The 24,590-nt window shown below is 40.0% G+C and overlaps 1 protein-coding gene across 5 annotated transcripts in view; it reads right to left on the bottom strand.

Moving 5' to 3' along the window:
* The window catches only part of DCLK2 (doublecortin like kinase 2), a 153,967-nt gene that overhangs the window by 104,268 nt on the left and 25,109 nt on the right, over positions 1–24,590 (bottom strand). For all 5 annotated transcript variants that reach the window (XR_006174410.2, XR_006174411.2, XM_008166098.4 and 2 more), the window contains exon 2: positions 16,955–17,289. Coding sequence is in view for 3 of the 5 variants with exons in the window: in XM_008166098.4 (XP_008164320.1) it covers positions 16,955–17,289 (335 nt within the window). In the remaining 2 variants the exon portion in view is untranslated. The remainder of the gene's footprint in view (positions 1–16,954; positions 17,290–24,590) is intronic.

Genomic DNA, 24,590 nt, shown 5'->3' with positions numbered 1-24,590 from the left:
GAGAGAGAGAGAGAGAGAGAGAGAGAGAGAGAGTCTTCCACGACTAAGTCCAAACTCTAGATGATGTTGCAGAACGTTGGGCAAACATACACTTAGCCCTCCACTACAGTGTAAATAAATACTGTACATTGTGAAAATTCATTCATTTGCACTTTTATTATTCATAAACATGACGACATTTTGCAGTGACTTTGGATCAGACATAGAAATCCCAGGACTGTTGTCCTCCTCACTACAAGTATGCAATGTTTTCTGGTAGTAGAAAAAGGATGCTTTTGAGCAACTTACTGTTTTCTTCACAGACACAAGAATACTGCTCAAGATGGGTACCAAAATAATTAGTATATATGGAAAAAAGTGTCAGCAAATGGTCTCAAAAATCTAAGTGCCAACTGTGCCTACAGATTCTTTCTATACTCTCCCCTCTTCTCAGGTTCTTCCCACAGAGAAAGCCCTTGCCATTTCTTTAAGTTCCAGCAAGTTTTGTATTTGTTTAATACAGTATTAACTTTAATCCGTTTGGTAGCTATCCAAATCAGGGGTATAGTTCCAACAACCATTCCTTCCTTAGACTTTGAAAGTAAAAATAAGTACAGTAGTGACCTCCTAAGGCTACTGTTTATATATGCCCCAGCTCTTAAATGAAGCATTCTAAGCAGCTTTTGAGAACATCTGTTGTTTTTACTAGCTCTAGGTACAGTTTCACTGAGTGAAGTGGATCTCCTTGAGGCTCCATCAGTGACCCACTGACTGGAGTATTTATTTTTTCTACATTTAGAATCCCCAGCCTACCTCTTTTAGATGATCCACTGCAAGTGTCTTAGGTCTTATCCAGATCCAGAGTACAGAACAGTAATTATCTGCTAGTTCTTCTTTTGGAGTATCCTGCACTTATTGTCTGCAGTGTATTAAACTGGTTAAGAATACAATAGTATGACTCCTGAGGATCCCCCACCCCCAAAAGAGGCTATCCCATGAGCAACATTAAAGTAGAAAGCTATGGATCCACATAGATATTGATTTCCATTTTATAAAGCTAATAATAATAGTTTTTCTGAATGCAGTTATATTGGGAAAGCCCCAGAGGCACAGCGCTTTGATGGCCTGTTTATTCACAACTAAAGGAATGATGTCAGCATGTTTTTATAAAAATGTAATTGTATTAGAAAAATATTTGTAAGCTATATAGTATTACAGTAGAAGTTAAGTATGGTTATTTAGGGGCCCCATGCTCCCTTCTGCACCTACTCAGTATTTCCTAGATGTTCCCTACACTAACTGTAGGGAATACCACATTAAGGCAATATTTGAAATTGCTAATGGGTGACCACTGTAATAGTTTTTGTTCTAAAATTATTTAAGTATTTTCAGCAGTGTTGAAAATAAAACTTAAAGGGACCGTTGTCACCTTGAAATCTGGTTATGAGTTACATCGAGTCAGTTAAAAGGAGCTTCATGTACATACATGAAATCCACTTAGCAATTTTTGTGATTTTATCTTAATCCTGTTGCTGTGTGAAAGACGCAAACAAAACAAAAACCAAGGTCTAGCTCCCACAAGTGACACTGCATGGGCAAATCCCTATGCCAGTGCTGAGCCACAATGAATTCAATAGGGCCGACCTATATAGGTTCCCCTTGCAGGATCAGGGCCCAACTGACTATAAAGGGGAAATGGTGAAAATGATTACACAAAATGCTGGCAAATGCAGGAAGTAAACACACTGAAAACAGAAGGAAAGTTCATGTTTCCCCTGATCTATTTCACTTACCAGTAACACCTCAGATTACTGTAACAGTAGGTACATTTTTTAAATTTGGCTATGCACCTTAAAGTTCAGGATTTAAATAAATACAGCAGCCCTGAGTTTTCACATTGCTTTCTGAAAAATCGAAGTCTTGACTTGTGCATCAGTAAAGAAAGTCAGGTTAAAAGGGGAGTATGATTAACAATTATTGTATATTATATACCCAGATTTCCAACCTACTTACAGATGCAGTGGTGTAACAAATTTTGGAGTCCCTTGCGGTTATCAAATTGTGCGATTTTAAAAAATAAATCTACTTCATCTTCTCTCTACATGATCTCCCCTTGGAAGCTTGTTTTATTCAAATATTTTTCCTCTTCTCTTTAAAAAAAAGTATCCATGACTGTTAGTTATTTCTGTTAGTAGATGATCAACATTATAAATGCAAATTGGACTAATTTTAACATACGATGAGAGCACTCTATTCAAATGCATCTATCCTCAGGCATGCATCACACAGTCCCCTTATCAATATATTTTGTCATTCAGCTCTTCACAAACGAATTCTCACAATCATTTGCCCAAGTCAAGGATTTTACCATGAATCCTGACTTATATCCAGCATTAAGTTTTGGAAGCTTCAGACTGTTTGCTTTAAAAGCAAAAATGAAAATACTTCTATTAAAGTAAAAGCTATACGAATATATTGTTTCATGAGGTTTATTAGTGCATCCTCCCTTTGCCCAACCTAACTAAGCACAGAAATTAAACTAAGTGAAGCGCAACCCACCCCCAAAACAAAACTGTGATTTCTGTGGGACCTTATAGTCCCAGGGTCTTCACGGGTCTGATCCAAATTCCACTGAGGTCACTGGCCAAACTCATATTGGTTTCAATGGGCTTTGGATCAAGCCCCTTAAAAGCTCCATCACAACCCTCTGGTGGATGGGTTAGTGAGGTGTCCCACAAGAGCTTTGCAGATGGTTGTCTGCCCACTATGGAATTGTCATGCACTTAATTACAACTTCCAGAAACCAAAACTGCTGCCTGTGGCGTGAAAGTGCATTACTTTAAAGAGCATGTTTCAAAACTGGATTACAGAGGAAAACAAGAAAAGTTTATGCTTTGAGAAACTGATGCTGCCTGGTCAATAGCTGAACATAACTGACATGGCAAGAATTTATAAACACATCTTGAATGGAGCAACAGAAAGAAGCAAGGTTTCAGAGTAGCAGCCGTGTTAGTCTGTCTGCAAAAAGAACAGGAGTACTTGTGGCAGTTATTATCCAACAACATACATCACACTATACACAAACAGCACCACCTATAATTAAGGTTGGCTGCCACTTCCCTTTACAAAATCCTGTTTTCACTTTCTAATAAGTTTGCCAAACTTTAAGCATTCAGTCTGAAATTTTCCATGCTGGATGTCTGCCTCCAGTTGATTTTTTTTTAATTTAATTTCTAGACAAAACACTTCATTTGCTTCAGAGAACAAGTCTAATGAAAAACATTGTTTTTCCAATGTTAAAAAAAAATTGAGATCTTTTATTTGAAGTGCTCCAGCATCCCCATGCTTTGTAGCAGGGACTTGAAATCTGGCAGAGGGGGTAACCTTATTGTCAGGGATGTGCCTTTTGTCATCCCTGTGAAAATCTGCCCAAATTTGGCTAAATTATAAACTATGGGGGGGTGGGGGTGGGGGAAGAAATCACAGTTTGCACATGCTCAGCAGAGTTGCTATAGTTATATCAGTCAAACTCTCTAAAGATTCTGTCTTCATTGAACATCCTCAAGCCTCTCTCAGGCTCAGTTGCAACCTTAATTTGGCCCCTTGCATGTATGTATGACGACAGTCTTTAATTACATAATCACATACTACTTTTTCCAGAACACCCTCATTCAGTTCAGTACAGGATGGATGGTGCTCACTTATTAAGCATCTATTCAATTCGGAAGCCAAAATTAAGGTTGTACGGGCAACCTTAATCCTGGCATTTCCTAATTTTTGCAACCTTAAGTTTCTTGTAATATAGATTTGTATACATTGTTTTATATGAAAAACAAACAACTATGGTGAACGTTTTCCAAAAAATTCCTGAAAGTCCAGTATCAGTTTGGATGAGGTAACATCTTTTATTGGACCAACTTCTGTTGGTGAGAGAGACAAGCTTTCGAGCCACACAGAGCTCGTTGGCAGGTCTGGGAAAGGTACTCTCAGCATCACAGAAAAATGCAAGGTAAACCATGCTATTTAGAACCAACATAGCTACAACTAAACTGCATAGAGTATCATTTTGCATATTTTATTTTACATATCCTTAACAGGAAATTATGCAGAACCGAAGAGAAGGGCATATTTTGATTTCGCTGTTCATGGGAAAAACATTTTTGCACAGGTGTTCAACCTTATTACACAGGAAAGCCACGTAAACCCAAGCACATATTCTGTGTCATATGTATTTAGATAGAAACAACCTATGTACAGTTTTGTCTATTTAAAAAGAAACAAAGAAATCATTGCTTAAAATGTGTATCAGAATTATAAAAAAATAGTTGTGTGTTCTTTACTGTTTCTTCCTAAACTAAAATGATGTAAACATGATGACAAAATACTAATGAATCAGCCATTAGTATATTGTGTTGAAGCAGGTCACAGGCCTTCTGATCTGTAGGCTGTGTACGGCCCGCAGGCCATAGGTTGGCCACCCCCAACCTGGCCACCCCCAACCTGACCCCCCCCCCAAAAAAAATCTGTTTATAGAATTGCAGCAAAGGAAAGAAGAAAGGAAAAAGGGATAAACAGTGAGGTGGCAAAGTTTGTAGATGATACAAAATTACTCAAGATTGTAGTCTTCTTGAGATTTAACTAAGAGTTAAAAGGGGATCTCAAAAAACTGGGTGACTGGACAACAAAATGGCAGATAAAATTCAATGTTGATAAATGCGAATTAATACATATTGGAAAAATATAATTCCAACTGTACATACAAAATGATGGGGTCTAAATTGGCTGTTACTAATCAAGAAAGATCTTGAAGTCATTGTGTATAGTTCTTTGAAAACATCTGCTCAATGTGCAGCAGCAGTCAAAAAAGCTAACAGAACAGTAGGAAAGGGATAGACAAGAAGTAAATATCTTAATGCCACTATATAAATCTATGGTATGCCCACACCTTGAATCCAGCATGCAGTTCTGGTCACCCCATCTCAAAAATGATATATGAGAAATGGAAAAGGTACAGAGAAGGGCAACAAAATGCTTAAGGGTCTGGAACAGCTTCCATATGAGGAGAGATTAAAGAGACTGACTATTCAGCCTGGAAAAGAGATGATTAAGAGGGGTTATGATAGAAGTCTATAAAATCATGGCAAATATGGAAAAAGTGAATAAGGAAATGTTATTTCCCCCTTCACATAACACAAGAACCAGGGGTCACCCATTGAAATTAATAGACAGCAGGTTTAAAACAAACTAAAGGAAGTACTTCACACAATGCACAATCAACCTGTGGAATTCGTTCCTAGGGGATGTTGTAAAGATCAAAACTATAATTGGGTTCATAAGAAGAATTAGATAAATTCATGAAGGATAGGTCCATCAATGGCTATTAGCCAAGACGGTCATGGATGCAACCCCATGCTCTCGGCAGCCCTAAGCCTCTGACTACCAGATGCTGGAACTGAACGACAAAGCATGGATCACTTGATGGTTGCCCTGTTCTGTTCATTCCCTCTGAGGCATCATTGGCCACTGTCAGAAAACAAGATCCTGGGCTAGGTGGACTATTGATCTGACCCAGTATGGCCCTTATGATGTTCTGAAGGGGCGGGGGGAGAGAAGAAGACACCCACCATTTTGTGTCCAGCCAATTCTAGCATCCAGTCATTCAAATGAACATACCAGTTCCAACCACATGCATACACACTAACAGCTTCCATAGGAGAACATGAATTTTTCCCTTCCAACATCACTGTTGGTAACTAATGAATAAAATGGCGCTAATAAATAACTTTCCATGAGGTGATTCTTTTTTCAGGACTTTTATTGTTCTTTATTATGACAAAAAATATCAAAAAGAGGGAAAGTGGGGCTGCTGAAATTGTTGCTTCGGGTAATAGGGACTGCTGTACAAATTCTACAATGAACTGAACACCACAAAGTTGGCAACCTCAGCTAGACAGGATGGTCACATCTTTTTGATGGCAAAGGTGCCTGTACCAAGACGACAGACCAAGGGTCTTGCAGAGCTGAAACACATTACAAAGGCAGGATTCATCAGGAAGCCGAGCAACATGCTACGCATCACAGAACACTGCAAAAGCTTACTAATGAAGGGTCAAGAGCTGAAGGGGTGGGGGGGAAAGAGGGAAAGTGGTCTCAGAAGTGGCACAGGAAACTGCACTGAATTCAAAAGAAACTAGAAAGTAGGACATGGAGTATTTTACAGTTAATTCATTCAGGGCTTTGCTCACCATTACTCACATAATGGAGAATGCAAATAAAGTCACCAAATGTCACCTAAGGCCTTGGCTACACTCAGTACTTCCCAGCGCTGCCGCAGCAGCCCTGTGAAGTGCAAGTGTAGTCGCGCCGCCAGCGCTGCGAGAGCTCTCTCGCAGCGCTGTAAGTACTCCACCTCTCTGAGGGGAATAGCTAGCAGCGCTGTGAGCGAGCGTGCAGCGCTGCAGGCTCTGATTACACTCGCGCTTTACAGCGCTGTACTCGTTGCGCTCGGGGGGGGGGGGGCGTTTTCACACCCCTGAGCGCAGCAAGTTGCAGCGCTGTACAGCGCCAGTGTAGCCAAGGCCTAAGTACCTTGTAAATCTTGTGGAACCCTTGGGCAGAGGCCAATGATTTACAGAAACAGATTCATTTTATGTGATTTTTGGAAACAGTATAAACACAGTAAAAACACTTTTACCCAAACAATTAGTACAAAACAAGACCCTGGGATTACTCGCAGTCTTTGCAGTAATCCATACAGGAATATACATACTGCATGACCAAGTATTCAATACCATTCTGTTTTTAAAAATCTGATGATTTTTAGCACTTGAAATAGAAGAATGTCTGTATGAAATACTGTGCTGCTCAATAAACATGGCATGTGATTAAAATGAGATTATTTGACTATCATAATAAACAGAGCAACTAGGTGAAAAATCGAAGAGAGCCCCTGGGAGACACATTCAAGTAGAATCACTGTAGAAAGGAAAAAAATCCTTATTCCCTTTGTCAGTAGCATTTGCCACCCTACAGTCCTTACACAGGAAGATAGGATGATTGCACTGTAGAAAATCAATCCCCCTATCTACACAATGCCAAAAGTGATTTTTGAGATTTGTTTACCAATATTTGGAGGTGAAGCAGAATATGCTGTACTTGGTGAAACTGTTTCAGCTTTGGATAAAACTGTACAACAGATGTCCTATAAAAGAAACATCCCGACAGTTCATTTAGTCTATTTCATGTTGCCCTTCTCATGTCTCCATTATATCAAGAAAATATGGTTTACAATTACTGGAAATGCAATTACTTCATGCTTTATTAACATTAAACATGATGTGCCAAATTCAGCCCTGGAGCAGGGAAGTACAACTCCCATTGACTCCAGTGGGAAATAAGCCTAAAAGAAGTCTTCCCCATGCAGTACAATGTAATGATGTGTATTTGCTCTAACTGAAATACAATAGTTTCATAATCTATTGCAATTTAAAAACAAGATATCTTTCCACATTAAAATCACAACTGCAATATTCTCATAATACTGATGTTTTAATCACCCCCAAAATAAATATTCAAGTATGTGCACATTCATTTATGAATACTGTGTAATACACACTGTATACAAACAGCCCAGTTTAACTTTCTTCCACATTACATCCAAACAAAAGCACACAGTATTTTGAAAAGTATTGTTCACCGTTGCCAGTAAGAGAAATAGGCTCTGACATCAGATGCTTTTACTGATGCATGATAAAACCACCAAGAGCAACAGCTGAGCAACACTGATGCATTGAGATTAAATCAAAACAGGAGGTTTCAACATGTAAGAGGTATACAAAATTGCTATGCTCCACCTTCCAGGATACAAGTAAATTCTGCATAGTCAGTAATTTTATAGCAAACTACAGTATGTTTAATTTTTACCATGGTTTGTATGACTTGACATTGTTATGACGACCTTTCCCTAAACATACCCTGACAAAAATACAGCCCTGCTTGGAGCTCATTTCTTTTAACTCTAACCAGATTAATAACTGCTGATGCTTAGGCCTTGGCTACACTTACCCGCAAGTTCGACGGCTGGAAATCGAACTTCTGGGTTCGACTTATCGCGTCTAGTCTGGACGCGATAAGTCGAACCCGGAAGTGCTCGCCGTCGACTGCGGTACTCCAGCTCGCCGAGAGGAGTACCGCGGAGTCGACGGGGGAGCCTGCCTGCCGAGTGTGGACCAAGGTAAGTTTGAACTAATTCGAACTAAGGTACTTCGAACTTCAGCTACGTTATTCACGTAGCTGAAGTTGCGTACCTTAGTTCGAATTAGGGGGGGTAGTGTAGACCAAGCCTTACAGGTGGGGAATAAGTGAGTAGGAGGAAAAAGATTATTCTTCCCATTTACTGTTTGTAGTAACACACAGGTCCCAATCAGAAACAGGGCACCCTTGTAAAAAGTGCTGAACAAAAAGATTGAAAGCTGCAGTCCCTGCTCCTAAGAGCTTACAATCTAGTTTGCACCTAATGCATTTTCCCTATTCTTTAGGGTCCTTTCTTCATTCAACAGATTCTTCACTTTTAGGTATTTGGGGTCCCCCCCCCGCAATTTTTTCAATAAATAAAATAAAATACATCTTGGTTTTCAGAATCCCAATTCTTCCCTTTAGAGAAACAGAGTACCCTTAAAATATTTTAAGGGCACCCTATCTCCTCTGAACATTTCTCCTTTCAGGAGATATACCTGAACAAAGATTTTGGAGTTTGGCCATTCTTATGTTGTCATTGTAGGTCTAAGAGTTGTTCTTCTAGTCTGTTCCCTCCTTGCACAAGTGTGTTTTTAAATTTTGTAAGAGGCACCTTAAGAAAAGTCCTTTCCTTGCCTAGCTATCTCCAGTTTTAGCCTGTGGGTAGGCCTACATTGCAGCTGGGAGATGCAATTCCCAATGTGGGTAGACACACTCACATTAGCTCAGCTGAAGCTAGCTTGCTAAAAATATCTGCATGGTTGTTGCAGCACTGGCAGCGACTAATATTTTTAGTTATTCAAACTTAAGTGGTTGTTTTTTTTTGGGGGGGGGGGGTTGTTTGTTTTTTTGTTTTTGTTTTTTAAAAACACCAGTTAGAAAGATTTTCAGACACTTAACTTTTTTTTTTTTTTTTCTTTTTTTTTTTTTTTTTTACACATAATATGACAGAAATTGTTTCTTTAAAACTTCAGAAACTTGCCCTGGACTTATTCCTTAAGAGTACAAGGTAGAACATTTTCAAAGGCACAAGTAAGAGTTGTTCACTGAACTCCCATTGCCTTTTAGTAGGAGTTTGATGCCAAACTCTCAATTTTGCCTTGGAGAATCTCCACCTAATGCTTTTGATATACACAAAGATAAAAAATAGTTGGGAAATCATTTTCCAACTGATTTTCATTACGAATTATTTTTACTGAACATAAATAGAATGGTTGACTGTACAAATTATTCTCTTATATAGGCATTAAAAGAGGGTGGCAAACTTTCTAGCAATTTAAAACACACTGATGCGCAGAGGTCAAGATTCATATTGGCATAATCTATACACCTTGTACCCTCTGTGCAGAATCTAGTGTAGACTGCTGATGTTCTCTTACAAATTGTAAGACTGATGGATGATTCAAGAAGATTTAAAAAAAAAAAAAAAAAAAACACCCACAAACAAAAAACTCCTCAATGCATCTGATTCTGAGTCTCAACACGTGTTTCTTTCACTGTATAGCACAATAATTGCAAATTCAAATAAATTAATCTTGCAGATTTGTCCCCCCCTCCCCTCCCAGGAGAACATCATACACAAAAGTCAGGCTATTCAAAGATACAGTTTCCACAGCAACCATTACACACCCACAGTTCTTATATTATAAATAATATTAATTCATAAAGTTACCAAACACAGACTACTGTAAAACTCACAAACAGGCTACATTACAGTTACTTTGGGAACCCTAACTGAATTTTGAACACTTATAACTTAAAAACCAATCACAAAAAAATCCCACAAGCACCCACTCACCATAATGTCTCAAAAAGAAGAACAGGAGTACTTGTGGCACCTTAGAGACTAACAAATGTATTAGAGCATAAGCTTTTGTGGACTACAGCCCACTTCTTCATATGCATCCGAAGAAGTGGGCTGTAGTCCACGAAAGCTTATGCTCTAATACATTTGTTAGTCTCTAAGGTGCCACAAGTACTCCTGTTCTTCTTTTTTGCGGATACAGACTAACACGGCTGCTACTCTGAAACCTGGCATAATGTCTCACTAACTTTTTGTTTGTGTGTGTAGCAGTGGTGACAGAAAGGGGGGAGGAAAGAAGTTACTTTACCTTGTAGTAACTGGAGCTTTTTGAGATGTGTGGTCCATATCTGAATGCCTCTGTGGGGTATGCATATGCTTCATGTGCCCAGAATCAAAGAATTTTGAAAGCAGCATCTGTTTGCCTGCACAAGCCCTGGATCTCCTTGTGCCTCCAAACAAGATAATAAATGACAGTGTGGGCTGACCGCCTCTCCAGTTCCTTCTTTACCGCGAATCCAAGCAAGGTCCGAAGCAGAGAGGAAGGAGGGTGGGTAGCAGAATACAGAGAGGGACCACACTTCTCAAAGAACCTCCACTTACTACAGGGTAAGTAACTTTCTCCTCCTCTTTGAGTGTTGGTCCTTAGGTGTATTGCACTGTGGGTGCCTAATAAGTAGTACTCAAGTAGCGGAGGGTGCAAGGATGCAGGTAGCAGAGCCAGATAAAGGACTGCTGTCCCAGAGGATGTGTCAGCAGTGGAGTCCAGTTCTAGAGTATAATGTCTCATGAACATATGGATGGAAGTCTACATAGCTGCCTTAGAAATGTCAAACAAAGGCACTTCCTGAAGCGATGCTATCGATGTCACTTGTGCTCTTGTAGCATGAGCACTTGCTCCTTATTGGGGAGGAATGTGAGACAATTGATAGAGTAAGATACAACCCATGATCCACTTCGAGATCCTCTCAGAGGAGATAGCACAAAGAGTCTGAGGTCCAGCTATGGCAACAAAGTCTGGGAGATTTTCAAATCAATCTTGTCCTTTGCAGATAGAAGGTGAGAACATGATGTACGTCAAGGGAATGAAGCCTTCTCATCTCTCCAACTCATGCAGTTTGGGAAGGAAGGGGTGAAGAGCAGGTAAGTGCATAGGTTGGTTTATGCAGAACTCTGAAGCCACCTTGGGGATGTAGCTGTAATGAGACTTTTTCCTTCTGGAATATAGTGCATGGGGGATCCACCATTAGGGCTCCCAATTTATCTACTGTCGTGGCGGAGGTGATGGCCAGAAGGAATGCAACTTTCATGGACAAGTGATACATGTTCCAAGTAGCTGATAGCTCAAAGGGAGGCTTAGTAAGAACTGACAGCACAAGGTTCAAGTCCCAGTCAGGGGCAGGCTTCCCCTACTGGTGGAAAGGTTCTAATTAGGGCCCTTTAAGAATCTGACAGTCAGCAGTTGACACCAATCCTAATCTGACATAGGACAGCTGCAGGATAAATTCCAAAGGTTTTACCAGACTAATTATCTGTTAATGGTCAAAGCCAGTGGGACTCAACAAATTCCCAAGGTTTAGATTCCCAGCTCTGTGATTTCATCTTAGAATGGCAGGTGGCAGACCATAATCACATGCCTTTCATTTACCATGCTAGCTACTAAATCCATTTCTGCAAATCACTACTTAAATTGCTGTCATTAAAGCAATTGTCATTAAGATAGGCTCTGGAACATTAATAAAATTAAACTAAACTAAACATCTCTCCTCAAAAAATTAGCCATAAAATGTCACTGTTTGAAGTACAAACTGAACTGTTTAAATAGCAACTCCATGCTACATAAGTGGTGGTGCTTTGGTCAGTTTTTGTGAAAGAACAGATTATTTTATCAAATGTGAACAACAAAAAAAGAAAAAAAAGCACTATAGCAGACACTGTCGCAAGTTACTGTGGCACAATTTCAATAGCAAGCTTTGGCCCATTATCCTTCAATTTTTAAATGTGTTATTGTAGTAATAAAACACTGACAAAAATGATTAACTTTTTTAATGGAAAACACTCTCTCTCCATGTTTTCTGCTTTTTGAACCAATCAGGCAGAGTGACCAATCACAAGCTCTCAAGATTTTTCTCCTGGCCCAACAGTGTTTCTTCTGCAGGCTGACTCCCACACTACTTGACATACATCTACTATTGCCTTCTCTTCAGGCAGACACCTTCGTCTCCTCATGGAGCAAACAACCAGCCAGAGAAGCCACAAGTGTGACTGTGTGCCCAGCTTCTCTTGCGGCAGGTTCACGGTGATGAAACTGCATTAAGATTGCTTGGATCATATTCAGACTGGGAGTCTCCCTCGCCACTCAGGCAAGCAGCAGCACCTCTTACATGAAAGCTAAGCTTCCAATCATCTATCTGCAAAATGGATGAGAGAGAGTTACCACCACCACAGTAGCCACACGAGGGTCCATCATCACCACACTATTTCTGTGACCTTCACAACTCTTAGCAATCAGTAAAAGAGCTGGGACTAAAACTTGTGGTCTCTGGGCTTCCAGTTTATTGAAACTGCCCTAGCCTACAGGACAACATGAGGGGGAGTTTCTCCATCTCTCCTTCTCAGTTCCTCCAAAATTTCATCTTCATGAGTCCGCCTGAAGCAGGGGGCCAAAACTGTACTACAGTATTCACAATAAATCAGAGAGTTGGCAGCACTGGCTTAGAGCCTGAAACGTAAGAGGAAAAATAAAGCACCCTTTTTATGGGGGGGCGTTCCAATTTTCAATAGCTTTTGAGTATGTACAATGCCAGCTAATGTGGAGGCAAATCTCTATTATAGTAATTTCTAACACCTGCAGTAAAATGTCTGACAGCAATGTAACAGTGCAATTAAAATATGCTTAAAATACAGAGGGGATGAGAGTCATTACAGCGCTACGCATATTAACTTATGCCTAGTTTCTTCATTGTAAGCATTACTGATGATTAAAAAGGTTTATTTTTAAACTGAAAAATTAATGTCTTACAGAAACAGCCCTGCACTATCATTGGTTCAGCTCCCTTCCCACCCATAGGTAACCAGTATTCGCTGAAATTACATTCGCAAACGTAACATCATAAAATCTCATTTTTTCCCCTCTCATAAGGCACCATTATTTTTATAAAGCTAGAAAATAATCATTTTTCGTTCTGTAAACTGAAAGGTTATTTATTAGGCTTTGTGCGAAAGCATCGATCCCAAGTCAGATGGGAATTATACTGGAGTTCTCAGATTCTCTGGTGAAACCAGATGATGAGAAATGAAGGAACAGATCTTGGATACCAATTGTACTGCTAATCCTACTTCTCTTGCTCTTGCCTATCCATTTCTTGCTGACATCAAGAAAAGCTGTCTAATCTCACACCAACAAGGCTGTTTTAATGGGTATATTTGGCCTTCTTCATAAATTCCCCAAGACAAGCCTCCCACTAGAAACATTTACTTACATACAGAGCATCACTTAACACTCGTTTAAAAAATTATGGGACCTTTATATGGAGCTGGCCTAAAAGAACATTGAAGAGAATTTGTTTCAACTCAGCAGCATGGAGATAACTACCTAGATAACATTGGTTTTCCAGGCCCAAGCGTGAGCTAAGAGCATTACCTATTGTTTGAAGCATGTTCTTTCAGTTAGTACAATTTGTTATACTTTACTGACAACCTTTTGGGGGAGGATCCCAACTTTTTAGTCTTGTTGAATTGTCATGGAAATTCCCAATAATATTGTTAATAAAAACCACCGAGCAGTTGGCATGAAGGAGAAAGAGAGGTGAGTCAAGATGAGGATGGACAAACAATATTTTATGTCCATTATGTGACCAATATGTGCTTTCTATTTCTATACCATGCAGCTGGCAACAGAATGTGCTTTCTTGAACATATAAGGAAACAATTTCAGCAGAAGGTTACTGTCCCCAGTCATCTGAATACATTACTGACCTGTAGGGCAATATCCAGTCTGTGCTGGCAACTACTTTGAGCTCCTTTAACAAGATCCAAACACTCCATCCTTTATTTGCGGCACAGAGGATTAACTTTCTAAACAAAGTTTAGTCTGTCTAGCCTCACTTCAGAGTAGGAAGGAGGGATTCCAGAAATGAATTAAAAAGAAAAAAAGACACAGCTCTCACTCTGGTTGTAGGAAGACATCCAGCAAATCCTCCAAAATAGAGGAAAAGAAAGTCTAGGCCAGGGTACTTTTACCAGAGTATTTTGTCTTACGCTGCTGCCCTGTCAGAATCTGGGAAACAGGAACTAGTTGTTCAACTCTCAAGAGAATCTAATAATCTAAAAGTCCAGATCTTATTGTTATAACTACAGGTCATTGGTGTTTAAAGGAATGAAGAACAGTTAATTGGATGTTATAAATTATGGCTTAAAATAGATAACTCTCATAATACACAAATCTCAAGAAAATGCTTTTCTCTATGCATAACTATAGTCATGTTGTTGCTATAATAAAAGAACAGTCTGATGTGTAGATGAAAAATATTAGACAATTATTTTGAGACTTTTCTTTCCAATGTACTGCTTGAAATTAAAAGGAAAAGGAAGGTTTATTCAAAAGATCACTAATTTAATAATCTTTCCCCTTCAGAGTGTAAATCTCTCAACTGAAAATAAAACAAATTAACAAGTGAACTAAGGATTCCTTTTGAAAAGAAGAAGAATGTTGTGGGGAAAATTATTATTTTGCAACTAATATCTGAATGTCTTAACTTAAAACAAACATCCTATATCAATTCCAAATTAGCAGAGCACAATTTATACTTTTCTTAATTGTTGAGAGGCCGGAAGGGTTAGTAGAGTATTTTCTAGCAGATAAGTAAGAAAAAAAACAAAAAACACAACAGCAGTTACATTTTACAATTACAAAATGCCTTTTTTTAAAGTTGCCTTTCAAGTTTTGCCAGCAATAGGACATCAACACAAAAGAATTGCCTTCCTAGCAAATTTGGAAGAATAAGTAATTACCACATTAGGGAAAATGGGCTCAGAAATCTCCATCAACTGCTAATTGGAACCAAAGCGCCTTTCCATCTGCCAAACCATACAAATGCCCTTGGTGCCAATCTCTATGTATACCAGCAAAGGACAAACAAAAAACAAAAACCCATACGCACACAGTGTTATATGAGTTTGAGTCAGGCCATTACTGCAGGAAAGGCAGAAGCAAATCTCCCCTCTAGGAAGGTGGAACAGTTACCTGCCAAAGCAAAGGAGTCTTTCTGCTAATCAGTGTGCCTGAAGACAGAGCCACCATAGGGTTACCTGTGCAGCCACCCATCCTATTAGCTAATCACCGAAAATATGTCTAAGGTGGAACTAGAGCTAGGCAACAATCTATTTCCCTCACTAGAAAGAATAATGAGGCTTGCTGAAACACTGCAACAGCATGAAATGAAGGAATCATTGCCTGTTGGGAAACAGATAGTTACTCTAAACTTACTCCTTCCCCCCTCCCCCCCCACCTTCTTCCTCATATGCATGATGGGCCCATCTAATTCAGCACCTGCAAAGAAGTCAGGAATTGGTTAAGTGGCATTTGGGCTCAGTGCTGCCTTTGTCCCTATGTACAAGTGGAAAAAACAAAACAAACGCTGCACTGTGAAGGATAGTTCTGTCAATAGAGCAAAGCCTACTCAGATGCAATTATATCAGCCAAGGACCTTAGTTTGCTCCACGCTTTATGTATATTGTGGGGGCGGGAACAGGGAAGGAGAAGAGACAGCTTTTATGAGCAGGTTGTGTAGAAATATCTGCTTCCACAGCTTCATTCTGGAAAGGGAGATGCATATAAAGAAGCAGAATTTCAGCATGAAGTTACTGATATCACTGTCCCCAGCCATCTAAATACGTTACTGCCCTGTAGGGCAGTTCTCAGTCTGTGCTGGGGTAATAGTCTGAATCTCCCTCCCTTAATAGAGCAGTTGCCATCTTTACTCTTCTCCACAGTTGAAAAACTGCACAGTAACGAAGAGGTAACCGTGACAGCTCTCCTCAGGTCTGCAGCAGAGGAATAAAGCAGCAGATTAGAAGAGAAAGCTTTTCTAGAAGTTTGCCTACCCTGCCTGAGAACACTTACTGCTTCTTCCTCACTACCACTCCAATCATAGCCTGGCCCTACCCACTTCCCAGGAGCATGAGGAAGAGTTACTGCAGCAGCCAAATGTGTTTTGCCCTGTTTCAGAGCATTCCCAAGTGCCACAGAGGACCAAGAACTGAAGATTCTCCTCAGTCCACAATAAGAATATCACTACCCGTAATGTCCCCATCCCTATCGCTAATATGCTGAGGTCATAAATGTGCCCTGGAGTTTTAATAATCTATATTATAGAAATGGCTAACAGCCTGAAATAGATTAGCACAATAGGACTTCAGACACTGTACAAACAAACAAACGAGACCCAAAGACCCTGCAAAGTCAAAGACAAGAGGTAATAGGTAGGTGAAATAAATAAGCAGGGGGAGGAGGTAACAAGACTACAAGAAGATATTTTAGTTTTCCCTGAGGGCACCCCTCCCACATGCACACACTAGTAACTAGTGAATTTCTACTATAATATCCTGTAGGTGGAAGCAGTCATTTACTGGAGACACGAAACAAGTGAGCTGAGGATGACAGGAAGCATGGATTGGCTGTACTCACCCGCATTTTTCCTTTTCCCCATTCCAGCTTCCCAAATTGTGATTATATCTGCTAGTTGAGGAATAGCAAACCTACTTTTCTGGGATGATAAAGGAGGATTTTGGAAAAATTAATCACTGTTACAATATAATATTGATAAGCAGGGTAGAACTTGGATGTTAACAAAAACTGAAAATGATGACAGAATATAAAAGTAGCAGCAGCTTAATTTGTACCCAATATTCAATACCCAAGACAATTTGTTCTCTTACCTGCTTCCCATCTAGTGTTACAAGTCTCTTGACAATGCCTGAATCTAACTTAATGGCTTCTGTGATGTCAGTCAAAACCTGTTCAAAGGAATGAGCAGTCTTTTTATTCAGCAGAATTCTCACAGCTTTCCGTGGCTTCACTCCACTCCGAATAACAGTCACCAGTTTGGGTTTAATGAAATCTTTACTCTCCTTCACTTCACTTTTCATCGATGTCAGAGATGTCAAGGATCGAGCAGACCCAGTCTTAATATTCACAGACCAGTTTGGATTGACATTCTTGGTATAATCAACTTTGCGATATGGTTCATTGGATGCACATACATAACTTTCACCTGAAGGGGGAGGGTGGGGGCAGAGGGAAGAGAGAGAAAGACATTGTGATTTAGGGTTTTATGTTAAACAGATTGTTCAACTATTCCATACATTCTCCAAACTGACAATTTCTTGTCTGAAGCAGTGCTAATTGGGTTTCAAATATAATCTACCTGTCCAATTGACTCCAATGTAAACCAGTGATATGCTAGGTAGAGGGCCTCAAGAGTCCCTTGTTAAAAATTCTGCTAACCCAAACTGAAGGGAGAGTTGGAGAGATTTCTGTCCCTCTTGGAGCTCCCTTTCTACATACTGCTTAATTATCTCTGCAGAATATTACATTCCTGGGGTTCACAAAAAAAAAAAAAAAAAAACACACCGACCCCTCACCCCTCCCAATAGGAGGAACTGGGCTTCCCTATAGACACAAATTGTACGCTGTGATATTCTAGTAATATACTCGACTAATTTTCAGGAGACAAAGTCTAAGAATTTGCAGAAAAAGTGTATGTCAATATTAGTTAACTTGCTTTGTGATGTTGCCTCCCTACCACCTCAGATTATTGGAAACATTTTAAATGTTTAAATAGGAAAACAAATTAATAGATTATCTAGTCCTTCCTCCCTCTCTTGAAGCCCAAACACTCTAGGCTTTGTGGTTAGGGAGGAAAATTTTATAAGAGCCTCTTGTTACAATATTGACAGCATATGGCTTGTAGAATACGTATGCCCTACTCTTTAAGATAATAAATGCAAAGAAAGCCCAGCAGTTTCCAGAATTTCAATCATTTTAAATCATTCATGGGAAAAAACCCACTAAAAGTACGTATATGCCATATATGCGACTCTTATGCAAAGTAACAAAAAAGCAGTGTCATGTGGTTGACAGAATTTTGTTGGATCATTTCACACACCAGAGAAATGGAAAAACTGCTGGAGGAAGTTATAAAGGAACAGCAACAGAACTCTAGACTGAATGATGATAATTCTCTGGGGTTGTATTAGTATGCTAAATTAACACTGGATACAGAACAGTCAGTTTTCAGTAGATCTATTCAAAGGTTTCAGAATATTCTGCTGTAACCTAGGTTTTAAATTTGCTCCCAATGGGCCTTTTTCTAATTTGAAATGAACATGCAAGCTATAATAAAATGTTTGTAAATATTTAATCTAGTTTTATTAATAAATCATGACTGATAATCATGATACATGTAGAGAATTCAAAAGTGCAGAAAATTAGATACATGATGTTATACTTTACATAAGTGTGTTAGCATATCCATAGTTAACTAATTTCCATTACAAAACCCTCTTCTTTGCTACCCTACAACTTTGACTCCAAAAAAACTGACCTGGCCTGAAAGTTCTATAGTTTACCCTAATAGCAAAAGAAACTATAAATTTCCTTCACAGGTTGCAGAAACAAATTGCCTTTGAGTTACTATGATTTGAAATTTACTTGTCCGTTTTCTTAATCTAGTTGAAGTGACTTTTCCCTTTCTAGTTTACTAGAAAACTAAAACTCCCAGGAAGCTTATTTAACTTGCTATATTTGAAGAAAATAAGTTGTAATTAAATTATTAGTTATTTTTGTTCTGCTTAATTTGGAACCCAGTTCTACTCTTTGATGTCATTGGGAATTGATCCCATTGAGGAACATATCAGACACTATGCACTGGCTTTTTGCAGTTTAGAGTCGTTTTATAGCTGACAGTTTGAAGATCTCTGTTAATACCAAAAGGTGTCCTATACCATATCTCATACTAAAAGGATAAGACAGAGTCAAAGTCTGCCGCGTATCTATGAAATGTATCAGTTGGAAATATTTAATACGTAGGCTTGGATTTCACTAAACACACACACAAATCAATACAAAATATTTCCATCGATAATAATGAAAATTTACAGATAGGCAAAGAAAATTGTTCTTTGAGAACTTAGAATTTAAAAAATATTTATTTTGTATATTTTGATAGGTGATGTTGACAATTTGTGTTTTAATGGTTATAAAGCTTTAACATTTTGAATCTCAACATCTATTGTCATTAAATAATTATTATCTAAGGCCTTGGCTACACTTACCGGCAAGTTCGACGGCTGGAAATCGAACTTCTGGGTTCGACTTATCGCGTCTAGTCTGGACGCGATAAGTCGAACCCGGAAGTGCTCGCCGTCGACTGCGGTACTCCAGCTCGCCGAGAGGAGTACCGCGGAGTCGACGGGGGAGCCTGCCTGCCGAGTGTGGACCAAGGTAAGTTTCAACTAATTCGAAATAAGGTACTTCGAACTTCAGCTACGTTATTCACGTAGCTGAAGTTGCGTACCTTAGTTCGAATTAGGGGGGGTAGTGTAGACCAAGCCTAACCCAGCCCCATTAACCGGCTATAACGAAAGAAGGACAGGAGACTCTTGATATGGATTTAATCAGGCCACAACTTTATTATTAGATGTCTGGGACTACCCAGCAGATAAAAGTCTGCAGTGCAGGCAACACCATGATCATTCAAATAACTACCCGGGGCTTCCACCAACCCCCCCTTCATTTTCCATCCAGGTCCTCCAGCCAACCCATTGCTGGGACCTTACCATGCATTCCTCCTCCCCACCCCATAGGAGGGTTACAGTGGGCTATAAGGAAGGGGGGGTGGTTCCTTGCCATATCATCCATAGGAGCCCCAATACCTACCCACACATGTGCCACGGACTCTGAAATAAGCCCTTCCCCATGAAATCTGATCTTCCCCTTGCTGTGGGGAGCACCCCAGATGGGGGCTCCTAGCTGCAAGTCCCTCCCAGGCTGGGGAGGGACAGGACTTGTCCTTCTCCTGCACGGCCACTCTCCGGGGGAGATCAGACCCACCTCTGAGTACATCCCCCTGCTGAAGGAAGTTCCAGTGCTGGGCCCCAAAGGTTCCTGCAGCTAGAGGAGGTTTTTGGATGTGGGTCCAATCTCCCCCTGCTGCTGAGAGCACCCCAGCTGTGAGTCCCAGCTTCCAGAAAAGGGAGCCCCACAGTCACAACACTCAAATTTCAGATGTAAAAGTCTGAACACGTGAAATTGACCAATTTTAAAACCCTCTGGCCATGAAATTGATCAAAATGGACCATGAATTTGATAGGGCCCTCGCCATTGGTACTTATTCAGACCAGTTATCAGAATATCTTGCAAACATCACCAATGGCCATAGATGGGACAGGCTCTGAGTTCTACAGTGAATTCTTTCCCCAGTGTTTCTTGCAGACATGCTCAGGCCCTAACCGATCACCATATTTGGGGTCGGGAATTTTCCCCCAGGTCAGATTGGCAGATACCATGGGGGTTCTTCATTTTCCTCTGCAGTATGGGACATAGGTCACTTGCTGGTTTGAATTAGAGTAAAAGGTGTATTCTCTGAAACTCGAAGTCTTTAAATCATAATTTGAGGGTTTCAGTAATTGAGCCAGAGGTTATAGATCTAACATTGGAGTGAAGTTCTGTGGTCTGCAATGTGCAGGAAGTCAGGCTAGATGATCACAATGGTCCCTTCTGGCCTTAAATTCTGTGAGTCTACAAGAATCAGGGAGCCAAAATCAGCTCCCTGAAATCCCATGCCTCTCCATCCGCCAAGCACAGTGTGGTTGCAGGAAAGAATCTGGCCCATTCTCTTCATTTTTCTGTGTGATTAGTTCATCATTTGAATACTCGCATGCAGCTTCCACTGATTTTAACTAGAACAATGAGTGCATATCAGAGGGCAGATCCAGACTCTGATATAACAAGAGTTCTGATATGTGGTCATATCAATTTTCTGGCAAGATCAGATCACTGTTTTACTCATCATAAAGAAATTTGTGAACTTATTTAAGAATTATCCTTCTCTTCCAGCAATATTTTCACATTAAGTTTGCAGAAACTAAAAAGATATCACATTTTGTTAAAAAAAACAAAGACACAGCAATAATGAAACTATGAAAGATAGTACAGAGTATGGGAAAAGTCCTTACTCTACTAGATTCAGGGGTACATGCTTATTTTCTGCTAGAATCCTATTGAGCTATAGGGCTGCTCTGTCTCTAAATACTGGATTGCCAAATAGAAACACCCAGTGATTTGAGAGATCTTTCTTAACCCTTGCCAACAGGTTTATTAAAATTATAGATGCGAAACAGCTACAGGAAAACACACTTCTAAATGAGCTGTAAAAACAGATGTTAGCAAATAACTATGGGAGAGATTTTTTTTTTTTTTTACGTTAAAGAACTACATTTTTTACAGACCAATTTTTTTTCTTGAAGTTGCTTTAAAAAGGAGCAGATTTCTTTGTGAATGCTGAGGAACGGGCAGAGGATAGCGGGACAAAAGAAAATATTTGTATTTTGCGTGAGAGGGAATGTTTTGAATGATTAAAGTAGAACCCAGGAATCCCAATTACCAGTTTTCTACTCTCAGTTCAGCAAAGTGTTTACTATGTGACCTTGGGCAAGTCACTTGGGCCAGCATTTTCAAATTGTAGTCACTCAAATCAATATTTGGGCACTTAAGTGGCTTGTTTTTCAAAAGTGAACTACCTCCAGTTCAGCTTCTGTGGAAGAAGAAAAAATAATCTGCCATTAATTTAGGTGCCTAACTTTAGGCACCCAAGTTTGAAAATATTTTATGAGCCACATTTTGGTTCAGTTCACCTATCTTAATATTCTACCAACTTTTTATATGAAGGAACTTATCGACTCTATAATGTTATTCAGTTAAGGATATCTTGTAACAGTTATAAAAATACTAATATTTCCGAGATCCCAAAATAAGTGATAATGCTGATTTCAATGGTCTGATGTAACCTCTGGATTAGAGTACGTCAGGCAGCTATATAACTCTTGCACTACAGTGCCACAAAGAGAGAAAATTCTTAGAAGTAGCACCATGAGATCTTCACAAATGTACCAAAAGCAGACAGAACTTTAGTGATTACAGTTTCACCCAAAAAGCTTTTATTTTCTAAATCACTTGGAATTTGAGTGACAGATGCTTTGAAGAAAGATATAGGTTTCAATATTAACATGGGTTAAACCAATAGGAAAGGAGGAAGGGCCTTTGGCTACAAAATGCTAATTCAAGTGACATTCACTGCATGTTTGCTTCCTTTCAATAACATTCATGTATCCAATGCTAAAAAATAAACAAAAGTCAGAGTTAAGCCTGATGGCCAAGGCTTAAATTAAAGAGGCTGGAGAAAAGAAAACGAATGTTGGACAGAAACAGGTTCCCCAGCTCAAATACATGCATTAATTTTTATAATGAAATTAAAGGACAACAGAACAGAAAGAGACTTCTTGTTCTTAGAATGCTTACCGTTATAGATCTTCCCAATGCTACCTCAACATTGCCATTACAGATGCTCATCATGACAGGATATTTTATTTACACTACACTAGTTAATATGACACACTGTTTATCAGATTAATAATAGAACACCCGTCACAACTGTGGGAGCCTTCCTATAATATTTTAAATCTATATTAATCTACCAGAACAATGAAAACTTTTTTTTTTAAATCAGTTCCATTTTCCAAGGTCTGAATAAGGCCAAGTCTCTTAAATATCTGGGGAAGTCATGGGGTCTATTTGCTAGGATTTTTTCTGAGAAGGTGGGTCAAGTTGGGGTGTTATGATTTTCTTCCTTTGATAGGAAGGAGCAGGGAGGTTTTTTTAATTAAAATTTTAAAAGTTACAGAATCCATTTCAGACTGTGTAAAATTCAACATTTTAGCTCTACTTTGCCAAACTTCCATTTCAAAACACAGGCTGCACGCAGGTTCATGAATTTGAAAGAATAGCCGATATACACAGGCAAAAACTGGCATAGTTTACGAACATTGATCCAACAAGCAGTTTGATACACCATAGGCTTATTATTTGGTCACCTTAGTGTATTGCAGATATTTGTCAATTGTTTTTCAATTCTATGCCTGCTTTCTTAGGCCTGGTCTACACTAGGCGTTTATGTCGAAGTTAGCGCCGTTACATCGAATTAACCCTGCACCCGTCCACACCGCGAAGCTATTTAGTTCGACATAGAGGTCTCTTAAATTCGACTTCTCTACTCCTCCCCGACGAGGGGAGTAGCGCGAAATTAGACATGGCCATGTCGAATTAGGCTAGGTGTGGATGGAAATCGACGCTAATAGCTCCGGGAGCTATCCCAGAGTGCACCACTCTGTTGACGCTCTGGACAGCAGTCCGAGCTCGGATGCTCTGACCAGCCACACAGGAAAAGCCCCGGGAAAATTTGAATTCCTTTTCCTGTCTGGGCAGTTTGAATCTCATTTCCTGTCTGGACATCGTGGCGAGCTCAGCAGCACTGGCAACGATGCAGAGCTCTCCAGCAGTGATGGCCGTGCAATCTCAGAATAGAAAGAGGGCCCCAGCATGGACTGATCGGGAAGTCTTGGATCTGATCGCTGTGTGGGGCGATGAGTCCGTGCTTTCCGAGCTGCGCTCCAAGAAACGGAATGTAAAGATCTACGAGAAGATCTCTAAAGACATGTCAGGGAGAGGATACAGCCGGGATGCAACGCAGTGCTGCGTGAAAATCAAGGAGCTGAGACAAGGCTACCAGAAGACCAAAGAGGCAAACGGACGCTCCAGATCCCATCCCCAGACATCCCGTTTCTACGAGGCACTGCATTCCATCCTAGGTGCGGCCGCCACCACTGACCGTGGACTCTGAGGATGGGATATTGTCCACGGCCGGTTCCTCGGACATGTTAGCGGATGGGGAAGATGAGGAAGGAGATGAGGAGGACGAGGCAGTCGACAGCGCTTACAACGCTGATTTCCCCGACAGCCAGGATCTCTTCATCACCCTTACAGAGATCCCCTACCAACCGTCCCCAGCCGTTAACCCGGACACAGAATCTGGGGAAGGATCAGCCAGTAAGTGTTTTAAACATCTAAACATTTATTTTTAACAGAACAGGAATATTAAGAATAACAGCAATGGGTTTCTCATGATTAGTTTGCCCTAGGCGCTTAACGTTTCAGTCCTGGGCAGTGCAACTATTGAAAAAAAAAAAAATCTAACAATGTCCGGTTTAGCATGATTGTTCTGCCCAAGCCGCTCTACTGTTTAGTCCCTGCCAGTGCAGCTACAGTAAAATGCGGTCTATATGTCCGGGGATAGAGCAGAAATCCTCCTGGGACATCTCGAGGAAGCTCTCCTGGAGGTAATTGGAAAGCCGTTGCATCAGGTTCCTGGGGAGAGCGGCCTTATTGGGTCCTCCGTAGTATGACACGTTTCCGCGCCACGAGACAATCAAGTACTCAGGGATCATTGCCCTGCACAGC

Source organism: Chrysemys picta, chromosome 5, assembly GCF_011386835.1.
Source record: "Chrysemys picta bellii isolate R12L10 chromosome 5, ASM1138683v2, whole genome shotgun sequence".
In the NCBI taxonomy this organism is placed as follows: domain Eukaryota; kingdom Metazoa; phylum Chordata; order Testudines; family Emydidae; genus Chrysemys; species Chrysemys picta.
This window is presented reverse-complemented; position numbering and strand designations above follow the sequence as displayed.